The 14,045-nt window shown below is 41.1% G+C and overlaps 1 protein-coding gene across 1 annotated transcript in view; it reads right to left on the minus strand.

Annotated features, from left to right (window-relative positions):
* Positions 1 to 14,045, minus strand: part of hsd17b4 (hydroxysteroid (17-beta) dehydrogenase 4) — a 162,147-nt gene that overhangs the window by 113,256 nt on the left and 34,846 nt on the right. Inside the window, 2 exon segments of the mRNA XM_038805039.1 lie at positions 10,541 to 10,565; positions 10,678 to 10,769. Of these exon segments, the coding sequence (XP_038660967.1) occupies positions 10,541 to 10,565; positions 10,678 to 10,769 (117 nt within the window).

Genomic DNA, 14,045 nt, shown 5'->3' on the forward strand with positions numbered 1-14,045 from the left:
GCACTGTAGGGTGGCGGTGGACACAGGTGGATTTACAATGAAATACACTGTGCATAGGCACAGCCCCAACAAACAGAGAGGAGGGAGAGAGAATGAAGTGGGTGGCCAAAGTCGACAGGTAGGAGACCATCCAATTTAAGGCTGATTACTTTGCATTTGCTGCTGACTGGCTGTGCAGAAAATACAGAGCGAAATCAGATTCTAATTTGAGGAGTCTCGTAGGGCGAGAAAAGTAATGGTTTTTGGCAACATGCGCACCATGCGAGGCCAAACGTTTGCTCCGGCAGCAGAGCGGACCCCTCCCCCCAGGCAAGCAACAGGCCACAACAATGCCCCGAAAAGCCATGAAGAGCACAGCACTAGGTTTGCGACAGCAACAGAGTGGAACCCCAACAGGTGACAATGACGCCCCAAAAACAAACCACAAGGTGTCATTGGAATATAGAACCGGAGTAGGCCATTCAATGAGATCATGGCGGATCTGTGACCTAACTCCATATACCTGCCTTTGACCCACATCCCTTAAAAGTTTTGCTCAACAAAAATCCATCTCAGATTTAAAATGAACAACTGAATGAAATTAACACATGAATGGAATTCTGCCAGACAAAGCCATCTGTCATTAAACTTGGACTGACTGGATTCCACTCATGTCGAGAACTAGGTCTGCGCTGGCAGCAGAGCGGACCCCACTCAGGCCAGCAACTGGCAGTGACAATGCCCTGAAAACAAGTCATGAGGAGCTGAGCAGGTTTGCGCCAGCATCAGAATAGACACCCCCAGGCCAGCAACAGCGCCCTGAAAAGCCACTATGAGTCAAGCACTAGGTTTGTGCCGGCAGCAGAGAAGACCTCACCAGACCAGCAACAGGCATGTGATGGCAACCTGAGGTGAGGGAGTGCTGCGGTGACCACAACGAAGACAGAGTGCATGAGACAGGCTGTCTTGAAGACCTGAGACGAACGAGAATGAGAGTGTGTGAGGGGTGAGGGGAGACGTGAGATGATGGAAATTAGAAATTGGTTTATTTTTTCAGAAATCTCCAAGACAGACTCCAGTTGTATTTGTAAATTATTCCGACCCGAATAAAGGGAAACCAGCATTCGACGATGGGTATGCTAATCGGAGAAATGTTGGAAGAGATATTGCTGATCATGAAACTTCCAAAGCTCATATTAAAGATTTGCGTGCCTTTGTTCAAAGATATAAATTATCTAGAAGTAATTCAGCGTTATAGGCTCAGCTTGCAAATGAGTGTTCTTGTTGGAGGAAAGTACTGACACGTGTTGTTGCCACAGTCAAACTGCCTTCTTTGGGATTACGTCTAAAAGGACATGATGAGTCATCACTGTCAACTCGAAGAGATAACTGTTTAGCCTGCCTTGAACATCTCTGTGAATTTGAGGAGTTTCTCAAAGAGCATCTGAAAAGTTATCAATATTGTAGATCAGGGAAAACCAATGTTTTAAACACACAAAACCTATGGTGACTTCATCATTATGATGGTAGAGCAGCTCAGAAACTAATTCACTAATGAAGCAAAAGATGTCGAGTACTATTCCATAATATAGTTGATTCAAGACCAGTTGCGAGTTAAGTGGACCAACTAACACTAATTCTAAGATCAGTACAAACGATAGGAAGTTGTAGAGCGATTTCTCGGTTTTGTCCAGCCACATTCGCACATTTACGAGTGTCTGGAGACAATTGTTTTGGATATCATTGTAAATTTAGGTTTGAACATCAGAAATTGTGGGTAGAGCTTCAATTATACTGCAAATATGGCAGGAAAATATTCAGATCTACAGGCAAGACTAAACAATGCCCATGTTCCAGTCACTCCTTGAACTTAATCTGCAACACTGCAGCTAAATCTTGGGATAGAGCTGTACATTTTTTTTTGACTTTGTTCAAAACATTTATGCCTTTTTTTCCCAGTTTCCACACATCAGTGGAATATGGTTACGCTTACAGCAGGCAAATGGAAAACATTTGACAATCAAAAGAAATCATGACACCAGGTGATCTACTCGTGCAGATGTTGTTTCGGCTTTGAAAATGAACTTTGTTGATATAAAGGAAACCTTATTAGACATAGCCGCATCAAATTCAGAAAGAACACATGTGAAAATTGAAGCAAAATCCTCAGCAGAGAAGTTTGATAAGTATAATATTGCTGTTTTTACTCTTTTGTGGAACCTTTTGCTTCAAAGAATTAATGCTATTAGCACACGACTGCAAAAAAGCGATACAAATTTCTTGAATGTTGAACAATTGTTAGCTTCAGTTAAACGTTTTGTCATAGAGGTTCAAAATAACTATAGCTCGGTGGAAACAGAGGCACTAACATGAACAAAAAATATGGGACCCTGTGATATATCCGCTAATCATACAACTTGCAGGAAGTTATTTTTTGATGAAACTAGAGGCAAAAAAATAATTTTAAATGTTCATCATTGACACTCTTTAAGAAACTCTAAGTACCGTTAAGAAATGGGTGTTTTTTATAAAATAGCTGCAGTGGATGTACCTTTGAGAAATGGGTGTTTACTAGAGAGCTGCAAAGATGTCAGAGAGTGGGTGGAGCTAGGCTGTCTGTATTTACTTTTGCTTTGGGCTGTTTGCAACAGGGTGTGTTTAGTTTTGTTTTGAAAGCTGGATAGCTGCAGGCAAAGCAAGGACCTATACAAGGATCTCTCCCTGCAAACTAAAGACTGTCCAGATCAATTGGGTGATTTCAAAGTGCTGAGTGCTCTCAGTGTTGATATATTTTGCGTGTATTTTGACAGAGATTTGGATGAAAATGCTAAAAGCCACTGTCATAAGAAATTAAATGAATTCTACTGGGAGGACATAAACACAAATATTTTTGAAGATGAAGTGAAACAATTCATTCATTTCATCGATAATGATGAGTTCTGTGTTTTAGGATCACCAGTTGATCAGTGTGTATAGGTAGTATACACACAGCCTTGTGGGACCCCGGTATTCAGGACTTTCGTGGAGAAGGTGTTGTGGTCTCTGGGTCAGGAAGTTGAGCATCCAGTTGCAGAGGGAGGAGCCATGTCCTTGGACTTGGAGTTTTGACATGAGCTTGGCTGGGATTATGGTGTTGAAGGAGGAGCTGTAGTCAATGAATACGAGTCTGACGTAGAAACCCTTGTTGTCGGGATACTCCAGTGATGAGTGTGGGGCCAGGGAGATACCATCCGCTGTGGATCGGTTGTGGTGGTATGCGAATTGGAGTGGATCAAGGCATTCTGGGAGTATAGGGTTGATGTGTCTCATGAAAATGAAACGAAATGAAAATCGCTTATTGTCACGAGTAGGCTTCAATTAATGTACTGTGAAAAGCCCCTAGTCGCCACATTCCGGCGCCTGTCCGGGGAGGCTGGTACGGGAATCGAACCGTGCTGCTGGCCTGCCTTGGTCTGCTTTAAAAGCCAGCGATTTAGCTCAGTGAGCTAAACCAGCCCCTAACCAACCAGCCCCTGACCAACCTCTCGAAGCACTTCATAACGATAGATGTCAAAGCCACCGGACAACATTCGTTGAGGCATGTTACCCGATTCTTTGTTGGCACCGGAATCATGGTGGTCATCTTGAAGCAGGTGGGAACTTCGGAATGGAGTAGGGAGAGATTGAAGATGTCCGTGAACACACCCGCCAGTTGTTCCGCACAGGATCTGAGTGCGCGGCCGGGGACTCCGTCAGGACACGTCACTTTCTGAGGGTTCACTTTCAAGAAGGCCAATCTGACTTTGAAAGCTGTGGTGGTAGGAATTGGTATGTCCGTGATTGCTGGGCAATTGACAGCGGTTTGATGGTTTCCTGCTCGAACCAAACATAGGACGTATTGAGTTTATCAGAGAGGGGTGCGCTGCTGACAGAGATTCTACTCGGCTTTGCTTTGTAGCTCATCATGTGGTTTAAGCCTTGCCACAACCGACAAGAGTCCGTGTCATTAATCTGTGACTCTAGCTTACGCTGGTATTGTGTCTTAGTATCCCTGATGACTTTGCGGAGGTCGTACCTGGATTTCTTGTTTAAGTCAAGGTCGCCTGTCTTGAATGCCTCAGACCTAGCCTTCCATTAGGGAGTGAATCACCCGATTAAAACATGATTTCCGGTTGGGGAATGTACATACTACCTGCTTTGGCAAGCAATCTTCTACACACTTGTTAATGATGTCTGTGATGGTGGTGGCATACTCGTTTAGGTTGGCTCCTGAGTTCTTGCAGGTGGACCACTCCACTGACTCCAAGCAGTTGCGTAGGAGATCACCTAGTGCCTCAGACCTGCATTGCACGACCTTCTTAACTTCTCCCACTTAAGTTCCTGCTTACATGCCGGGAGAAAGAACACTATCTTATTCCGAAGTGCGGTCGGGGGATGGATCGGTAAGCACCCTTGATGTTTATGTAGCAGTGGTAGAGAATGTTGGCACCCCTGGTGGGACAGATGTGTTGGTGGAATTTTGGCAGTACACTCTTGAGGTTGCCTGGTTCATGTCCCCAGCCACGATGAACAAGGCCTCTGAGTATTCTATTTCACTGTTATTTATAGCAGTGTACAATTCATCAAGCAACTTCTTCTTCCGCCTGGGGTGGAATGCAGACCGCTGTAAGCATGGCAGAAGTGAACCCCCGTGGAAGGTAGTAAGGGCGGAACTTCACAGTCAGGTATTCTTGGATCGGGGAGCAGTAGATTGCCAGGGTCGCCACGTCCGAGCACCAGATGGAGTTGATGAGGAGGCAAACCCCTCCAGTTTTTGCTTTGCCCGATAATGCCATGCGGTCCATCCGATGTATTGAGATGCCAACAGGTTTAATGGCACAGTCCGGAGAGGCAGGGGTGAGCCATGGCTCCGTGAAACAGAGCACACAGCGGCCTCTCACTTCCCTGTGAAGGGTAATTGTTGAAATGCCAACAAGGGGTCAAGCAAGAAAATCTTAAAAATCTGTCCCCCTTCCATATTGTTTAAATTCAGTTTTTCAAAATGAACGATTGCTGATCTAATATACTGGCTGCAGCTGGTCACATGCTGGTAGTTCTAACCACCATCGATCTCAAGACTGATCTCCAGGGCAAAGAATAGAATTCTGCCAGACAAAGTCATCTGTTATTAAACTTGGACTGCCTGGACTCCACTCACATTAATTTATTTGATTTTGTGAGAGAAAGTAAGGAAGTTAACTTTTATTTTTGAAACTGAATAATAAGACAATGTGAAACATACTGAATGACAGTGGATGCATCTTGTTGACTGGGGTATTTTCTCCTGCACTGGCCTGTGCTAGTGATCTCATCAGCTCATTTATCCATCTCGTTGCTCATCAGCAAGGTCCACATTTGTTCACCTCAAAACTCACAAGGCAATATGGGCAGCAAGGTAGCATAAGTTGCTAGCACTGTGGCTTCACAGCGCCAGGGTCCCAGGTTCAATTCCCCGCTGGGTCACTGTCTGTGCGGAGTTTGCACGTTCTCCCCGTGTCTGTGTGGGTTTCTTCCGAGTGCTCCGGTTTCCTCCCACAGTCCAAAGATGTGCAGAATAGGTGGATTGGCCATGCTAAGGTGCCCTTAGTGACCAAAAAGGTTAGACAGGGTTATTGGGTTTTGGGGATAGAGTGGAAGCGAGGGCTTAAGTGGGTCGGTGCAGGCTCGATGGGCCGAATGGCCTCCTTCTGCATTGTATGTTCTAAAATTAACCATCATTCTGACAATGGATAAGCTTGGATTTCAGCAATTATTCATATAGGCCTGTGAAAAAGTAGTAACTAATTAGTGATTTCTGTGGCTTCTGCCTTTGCGTTTGTGGGGCGAGGGTGGGTGGGGAGGGGTACGAGGTTGGGGGACAGAAACGAAGATGATCCGCCTCTGGTGATGGACGCATAATATTAACCCTTTCAATTCTGAATGCGAGCTCTTTAAAGTTACAGATCCTGTGTAACACAGACCCTTCTTTTTAAGAAATTCTCAACTTAATTTTTTGGCAAGCTTTCTTCCCAAAATGAAACATTTGTTTGAAAGAAATATTCAGGCTCGTAGCTTCATAAAAAGGTGGATTCAAATAATTAATTTTAAAATTCTTATTTTAAGTTAGAAATCCTGATATGAGGCACATGAAGCCCGTCATTTTTAAAAGCAATGAATGCAAGTTAAAGATTAACAGATTGATCCGTTAGGATCTGGACCTGAAATAACGGAAGTTTCAGTGACGTGAACTTTAGCTCATCTTTAATGGTCTTGACACTTTATTTGCTGCGTAATTTAAAATGACCTCTTCCTGCAGATTTGGATTGCTTCACTGCGAACATACATTTAGAGTGTAGGTAATATATCAATTCTATTCTCCAACTAGATATTGATTTTTTTTTTAAATTAGCTAGATTAACAGGGTTAGATTATGTGGTTTCTTTTATTTTAAAAAATATTTAATATCTAATATTCTACAAAAAATAAATTTGCACCGACATATTCTGCCTTCAGTCTCAAATTCCAAAATATGCTGACCAACTAAATGTGTGTGTGTGTGTGTGTGTGTGTGTGTGAGAGAGAAGCAGATGCTATTCTGGTCTTTTGTAAATTTTCTGTTTAGCATTCATACCTTCTAGCAATTGATTAATAACGTGCCAAATACTATGAGAATAGTAATTTACTATCAGGAACAAGTCAGCTCTTCCTACTCATCCTTTTAAAACATTCACGTGGCAAGGCACTTCGTCAGAAAATATATTACATGTTAGAACACTCCTGCTGATTTGACACAATCGTCTGCATTTACTCTGAATCCTCACCTACTATTCTCGATAAATCAAATGACGAATGCCATCTAGCATATAAAATGGATGCTACAAGGTGCTCATATTGCAAAAACCTTGACCTACAGTACCACCAAGAGGTAGCTTCAAGACATACACAGAATAACAAATAACCTATGTCGGAATGCATTTGACTATATATATATATATGTGTAAATATATGTGCAGTACATTTACAAATGCAGATATATGCATATATATAGTATATACATACATTACATATCTATATTTTTGTTGTTGTTTCATTGGACAAATGCTACACACCTTCTAAAGGTCAATGAAGTACATCATTATTGATAACCAGATGTCCATCTACCCTAGCAGCTGTACAGACACTTTGTCCAGGGGAGCACTTACAAAGAAAAAAAGAGAATAAAAATATACATCTTCAGTTGAAGAGTAGCATGCCGTGATAAAATTGCTATCAGTACCTTAAAGAGAAGAAACCTTTACAGACCTTGAACATGTATGCTGATGTATTAATGTTAATAGTTTCAGGAAACATTAAAAGCTTGCAATTATTCAGAGATCAGTGCTCAGTGAGCCATGTTCAAGGTTTTACTTTTATGTATTCTCATTTTGCAATGACAGTATTTACATATGTGATGGCTCAGATGTGCAAACAAATAAAAACTGATGAACAGATGGTGAGTGCAATGAATTTAAACTAAGGAAAACACTGTGGGAAGTCAGTCCCACCTGAGCAGGGTTGTCAATCTTAGTGGCAAACATAATTACATTGCAGAAAATGCCGAAGTCTTTTTGAGAAAGAGGGAAAAGGATGGCATTACAGTACAGATGTAATAAAAGGAGAAACAAAGGGGAAGCTTCACAGCTTAAAGAACATGGTGAAAAGAATCTTGTTAACTCCATAAAACTTCAGCGAACACAATAAAAATGTTGCATTTTGTAATTTCCTCATGCTGAAATGCCTTTTATCTTCCAGTATAATTTTTATAAAGTGCACTTTGAAGCTTTATTTTCTTTGCAATCTTTTACTAGGGCAACAACTGTTCAGTTGCTTACTCTTGTGTCATGAAAATACTTTACATCGATGGGTCATAGAATTATCTGGCCACTTGCTTCTGTGCTGAAGAAGCTGAGACTAGATTGTTGGAGAGGGGTTGATCAGGGGATGAGCTTATTTGAACCCGAATGGCATTTTTCCGGTTACTCTGCTATATAGGTGGATTGGCCATGCTAAATTGCCCTTAGGTTAGATGGGGTTGCTGGGTTATGGGGATAGGGCTTAGTTAAGGTGCTCTTTCCAAGAGCCGGTGGTGCAGGCTCGATGGGCCGTATGGCCTCCTTCTGCACTGTAAATTCTATGATCCTTTGGGTGGAACATACTCACTCTAAATCCTAACTTAAAATGTTTTAACCTGTATCCATTTGAACTTAACATTTAATCACAGTGAAAATTTTATTTTGTTTTTGCAAATATTTTAAATCTGCCCATGCAGCTAGATCATACACCAGAACCTCCCTTAATAACAATCTCTCCAAAATTCAAAGAGAAAGCAAAAACCTCAAGTATGTTACTATTAGCGCTGAACTCCAAATAATTGAAACGTTTACTTGAAATTGATTGATTGATTGATTTTATTTATTGGAGCATGTAACGAAATACAGTGAAAAGTATTTTTCTGCGGCCGAAATTAATTGTTCAGACATTAATAATGTCCGCTCGGCCCAACGTCATCTCCTTCTCAAACATAACAAACACCAAAATCGTGACTTGCTCAACTTCTATGCTCTCGTCATCCCATAACAGGAATCAGAAACATACAGTAAGTCCTCACTTTAAGTCGTCTCACCTAACGTTGTTTTTGTTTTAACATTGGTTATTCTTTCGGGCTTATTTTTCTGATCTACGTCACCATTTTTGGTTTTACATTGTCTGCATTGTGCCACCCCTCGCCCCACAATGCACTCTAAGCCAGGTGATACCATGTTTTAATGCCAGAGCTGCTGCTGCTGTCTCCAGAGGCTGAGGCAGCATAATATACAAGGAACAGGGGTAGCCATTCGGCCCTTCAAGCCTGGATGGTAAAACTGAAACACACACACGCATACATATGCATACACACACATGGGAAAGGAAAGCAAGCAAAAAAATTGTGCTGAGTTTCAGGAGTGCTATAGGTGAGAAAAATGATAGAGGAAGGGAAGACCTGATAGAAAGAGTCAGGCAGCATCAACAACATAAGAAAGGCTTTCAGAAACAGAGGCAAACAAATAGGAATACAGAATAGGTGGAAGAAACGGGCAGAAAAAGATTAAGAGTAAGAAACAAATAAATACAATACCATGATAAAAAGAGAACCACATTCCAAATGCTCTTTTGTCTGCCAGCATTGCCACAAGAAATGAACATGTATATAATAGGGTTAGATGATGTAGAGTATCATGCGAGTATCATAGAGAATAAACACCTCACAACCCAATTGGGTCGAATTGCCCGTTTGCATGCAGTAATTTTTATGTAAGAGCATATCCAAACGCCACTAAAAACAATGTCCCAAATCATGCGGTCTCCTGATCGTCGAGACTGGATGTACACCGAAGGCATACGTCAAGATCCAATGGAAGTGCTGGTGCATAGACCAAATAAGAATTTTCTGGGAAATTTAAACTTACAACGGGCAATTGCCCTGTTTCTTGGGACCATGTGAATGTCTACGACTCTGAGCTAGATTTGGAGAATTCGGACAGATCCGCGAGACTTATCTTGATAATTACCCAGGAAATGTTGGACAGTTTATACCTGGCCTAACAACTGGATATCTCCATAAACGAACCTGCCAAACACCACCTGCTCAACTTTGACTCCCCCTGCAATCACCTGATATGCCCCCAACCCGACCTGACTACCTACCCACACTCAAAGACTGGACCTGGAAACTCGACAGAACACAACAGCTAGTGCAAGAAAAAGGGAGCACGATGTCTCTTCCCCTGACTCTCCTCCATTCTGACAGAGGTCCTCGGGAGACGTTATGTTGAATATTTCATGATAGCCAGGATTGGGAGATCCCGGAAGAAATTAGCAGTAGTGTTGGGTGGGGAGCATTGCTCACAGCAGCATTGCTGTGGTTTGGAAGATTCAGGTCAACAAAGAAATGTTATTTTCAGAAATTGAGCTTTAAGGAATAAGATCAAAGTTTCAAAAAAATTTTAAACCTTTACCATTTGCTGACAAATCTATTATATATTCATATATTCTATCTAAGCCATTCTTCATTAAAAATCTTCACACAAAATATTTACACAATGGACATCTGTGGAATCTCGTACTGGAAAAAAATAACATGCAATGAAGTTTCTAGTCATCAGGTCAACTTAACACTTACCACTGTTAATAAATGGATAAAAAATCTTTAATATAAAGCAAAGATTTAATATGTGCAGAAATAGTTTAAAAAGAGAATGGTACAGCATATTAAAACACATCAAAAAGATAATTCCATATTTAAAATGTATAAAAATCTGCTGCCATAGCTATCAGAAATGCACAGTGTAAACTGGAAGCATAAAATAGGTCACAACTTGAAGAGTACAGTGCCCCAGGTCTTTTTTCTTTGATCTTTAGTTTGAAAATCATCGTTCACTCACAATTCCTATTAGAAATTAGTTTTGCACATCGCATAAATAAATGAACTTCACATAACCTAATTACAGTCAGAAGAATAACCTTTCAGCACAATGTCAGCACTTACGTTTGCCAATCCAGCCAGCCCCGACCTAAATGAAAGGAAGCAGAAATACAAAATTCAGCAAACCCCCGAGACATTCCAATCCAAAAAAAGTAAACAAAGATAAAAGCAAAATATGTTAATTGAGACGAATATCCTACCTCAAATAAACTGCCATTCTCTTGGCAACTTTCATGACATAACCAAGCCACCAGGGGAGCAACAAACTCAGGTTTCAAAGCATCCAATAATTCTAAATTGAAGAAAAGAGACTACATATATCAGATCAACTTACACATGCAACTCCGAAAGCTGTCTTGTTAAACACAGGATGCCAGATCAATAGCAATAATTTGAACTGTCTCCAATATAAAGACTTTCTCAATCAGCGGAGAGGCTATGGCATAGTGGTATTTTCATTGGACGAGTAATCCAGAGACCCAGGGTAACGCTCTGGGGGCCTGGGTTCAAATCACACCACAGCAAATGGTGAAATTTGAGTTTTTAAAAACCTGGAATTAAAGGTCTAATGTTGACCATGAAATCATGGTTGATTAATGTAAAAACCCATCTCGCTAACGTCTTACCTGCCAAAGCATCTTAAATGCCGTTCAGAATGGCCTATCACACCACTCAGTTCCAAAGTAATTAGGGACGGGCAATAAATGCTGGCCCTGCCAACGACGCCACATCCCATGAATGATTTTTTTTTTAAAAGAAATTCAATGGTCCCAAGGTTCCAAGAGCCCTACTCCACTGGTGAGAGGCACAAATGGAGGTGCAGCTTTTGGCCACAACTGTCGCCTGTAAGTTGGACAAACGTAAATGAAAGGAACTTTACCATTTAAATGTACAGGTACAGAAGCACCTCTGAAACACCTGCCCCGAGAGGTGATAGAAGTCAGAATGGCACACTAATTTTTTATTAAGGAGCGATAGGTAGTATTTGAAAGTGAATCGATCCTATCCGTAGAAAAACAGCAGTCTCGAGGTCCGGCACAGAATTTACATTTGCGGCATAGTTGTCAGACCTTGTGCCATAGCTGTCACTGAGCTATCAGTTGGAGCACTGGTGAGAATCCACAGTGTGAAACCAAAATCCAATCACCACAGATTCAGAACCACATTGCTGCATCCCCTGAATTGCCCCACTCTTACCCCATGAATTGTGGAGTCAATCTCATTTACCTGTAGCTATTTGGATCGATGCAGAGAGTGAAGAGGTGTGGGTCTGTATTCCCCTAGATCGAAGTCCATGCCACTTAACTCCCTCTCCAAACAAGAGAAAATAATGCACATTTTGGATTTGGTATCTGAGAAAGGATATTACGATTCCAGACCAGACCCCAACAGTGGCAAGGATACTGGACAGAAACCCCAATATTTTATTTTACTTTTGGAGACTGTAAGGAAGGATACCTCGCTCCAGGAGTGCTTATACAAATAAATAGGGATATGGTATATTAAAGCACACATTATTACTAACACTGTATTAAAATCTTTAAAATCATACAAGAAATAGCTTACAATTACCCTTAAAAAATACTACTAAATACAGTGAATATAATACCCTTAATTGCTACCTTTATTCCGACTTAAGCAATGAGGTGTGACCTGAAAATCCAGAATGGTCTTGACAAGGTGGATGTTGACGGGATATTTCCTCTTGTGGGTAAGTGCAGAACTAGGGGAAACGGTCTCACAATTGGGGGTCACCCTTATAGGACAGAGATGGGAAGAAATGTTTCCTCTCAGAAGATTGTGCAACTTTGGAACTCTGTCGCACAGGCTGTGGAAGTGGGATCACTGAATACTTTTAAGGCAAAGGTAGATGCATTTTTATTCGGCAACGGTAGATGGGAACATGAAACTTAAAACGCAGATCAGCCATGATCTTATTGAATGGCGGAACAGACTCGAGGGGCTGAATGGTCTACCGCTGCTCCTATTTCATGTGTTCATAAGGAATGGAAGAATTTTAATACCTTAGGTTATTATTGTTAGTGAGAAACATTCCCAGGTTTCAGAGTGTAAGCCGGATGCAGAATAAGGAATTGTTATTCTTTTCAAACAGCATATTTTTCTCAATAATAGAAGGACAATTATACCATCCGGGATACTTGTCACTTCGTACGCCAGGCATCTTCATAACTCTGACTGATGTTGCATCTTTAGTATGAAGAGTGGCAAATTATAGGCAATTTTAGCCGAGAGGTTCTCAGCAACTAAATCTGAATGAGTCTATTTTACATTGGCCTCCTGCAACTGAATGGAAGAAGATATCAACTCACCAATATACAGTACGGTATATTGGAGCCTGCTCCGCCATTCGATAAGATTAGTGTTACCACACTAATTAGTCTAGTGTGGTAACATTTAGAAACATTTCTCCCCATCTCTGTCCTATAAGAGTGACTCCCAATTATGAAACCGTTTCCCCTAGTTCTGCACTCACCCACAAGAGGAAATATCCCTTCAACATCCACCTTGTCAAGACCATTCCAGATTTTCAGGTCACCCCTCATTCTTCTGAACTCAAGTGAACCCATGGCTGATTGCAGAATTAAAGACAAAGAACTAACATGTTGTAACATGTCACAATTCTGAAACGTAGTTTACAAGACAATTGGGGTTGGTATCCTTGCCCAGGCCATGCCCAATCTATTCCTGTGGTAACACTAATTAAACTTTACATGTTTAACATGCAACTAAATGGATAATGTGGGGCTTTTAAAATCATTGTACAGGAATGATAGACGATATTTAAAGGTATGGAGTACCGAACCAGCTAACAATGGTTTATTTGAAGCTTGCTCTTTACAGCCAAATAAGTATTTTTGAAGTATAATTAACATTGTAATGTAAGCAGTCCATTTGCACACAAGCTTCCATAAAGAGCAATGTTATAATGAGGTTTTCTTTGTGATGAAGGATAAATATTGTCCCAGACACTGGACAGAACACCACTGATCTATTTCAAAATGGTGACATAAGATCTTTTATGCACATCTGAATGGGCAGAGGAGGGCTTGGTTTTCACATCTCATCCAAAAGGCAGCAATTGCAATACAGTAGTACAGTTCCCTCAGTCCTGCACTGAAGTGTGAGATTGCATTTTGTGCTTAGGCTTCTGGAGTGTCAACTCTGATCACTACCACTGAAATAGGGCTGACATTATCTGGACTGTCAAGTGAAGATAATTGAACTGAATTATTTTGATCGCCATGTGAATTTAATATGAATGATCAAAATACAAATTATTTAATTGTCTTATCAAGTGAAAGCACTGATTAGTTAAGGGCAGATTCTGTTGACCTAACTTTCTTGAGCTTTTTAAAGAGGGAACAAAACGAGGGTTAATGAAGGTAACGCTGTTGATGTGATGTACACAGACCCCCAAAGAGCACTTGATAAATTGCCACACAACAGCCTTGTAAATAAAGTTGGAGCTCATGGAATAAAAAGGACAGGAGTAACATGGATATGAAATTGACCGAGTGACAGGAATTAAAGAGTGATGGTCAATGAC

The sequence above is a fragment of the Scyliorhinus canicula genome, chromosome 8 (assembly GCF_902713615.1).
Source record: "Scyliorhinus canicula chromosome 8, sScyCan1.1, whole genome shotgun sequence".
Lineage (NCBI taxonomy): Eukaryota > Metazoa > Chordata > Chondrichthyes > Carcharhiniformes > Scyliorhinidae > Scyliorhinus > Scyliorhinus canicula.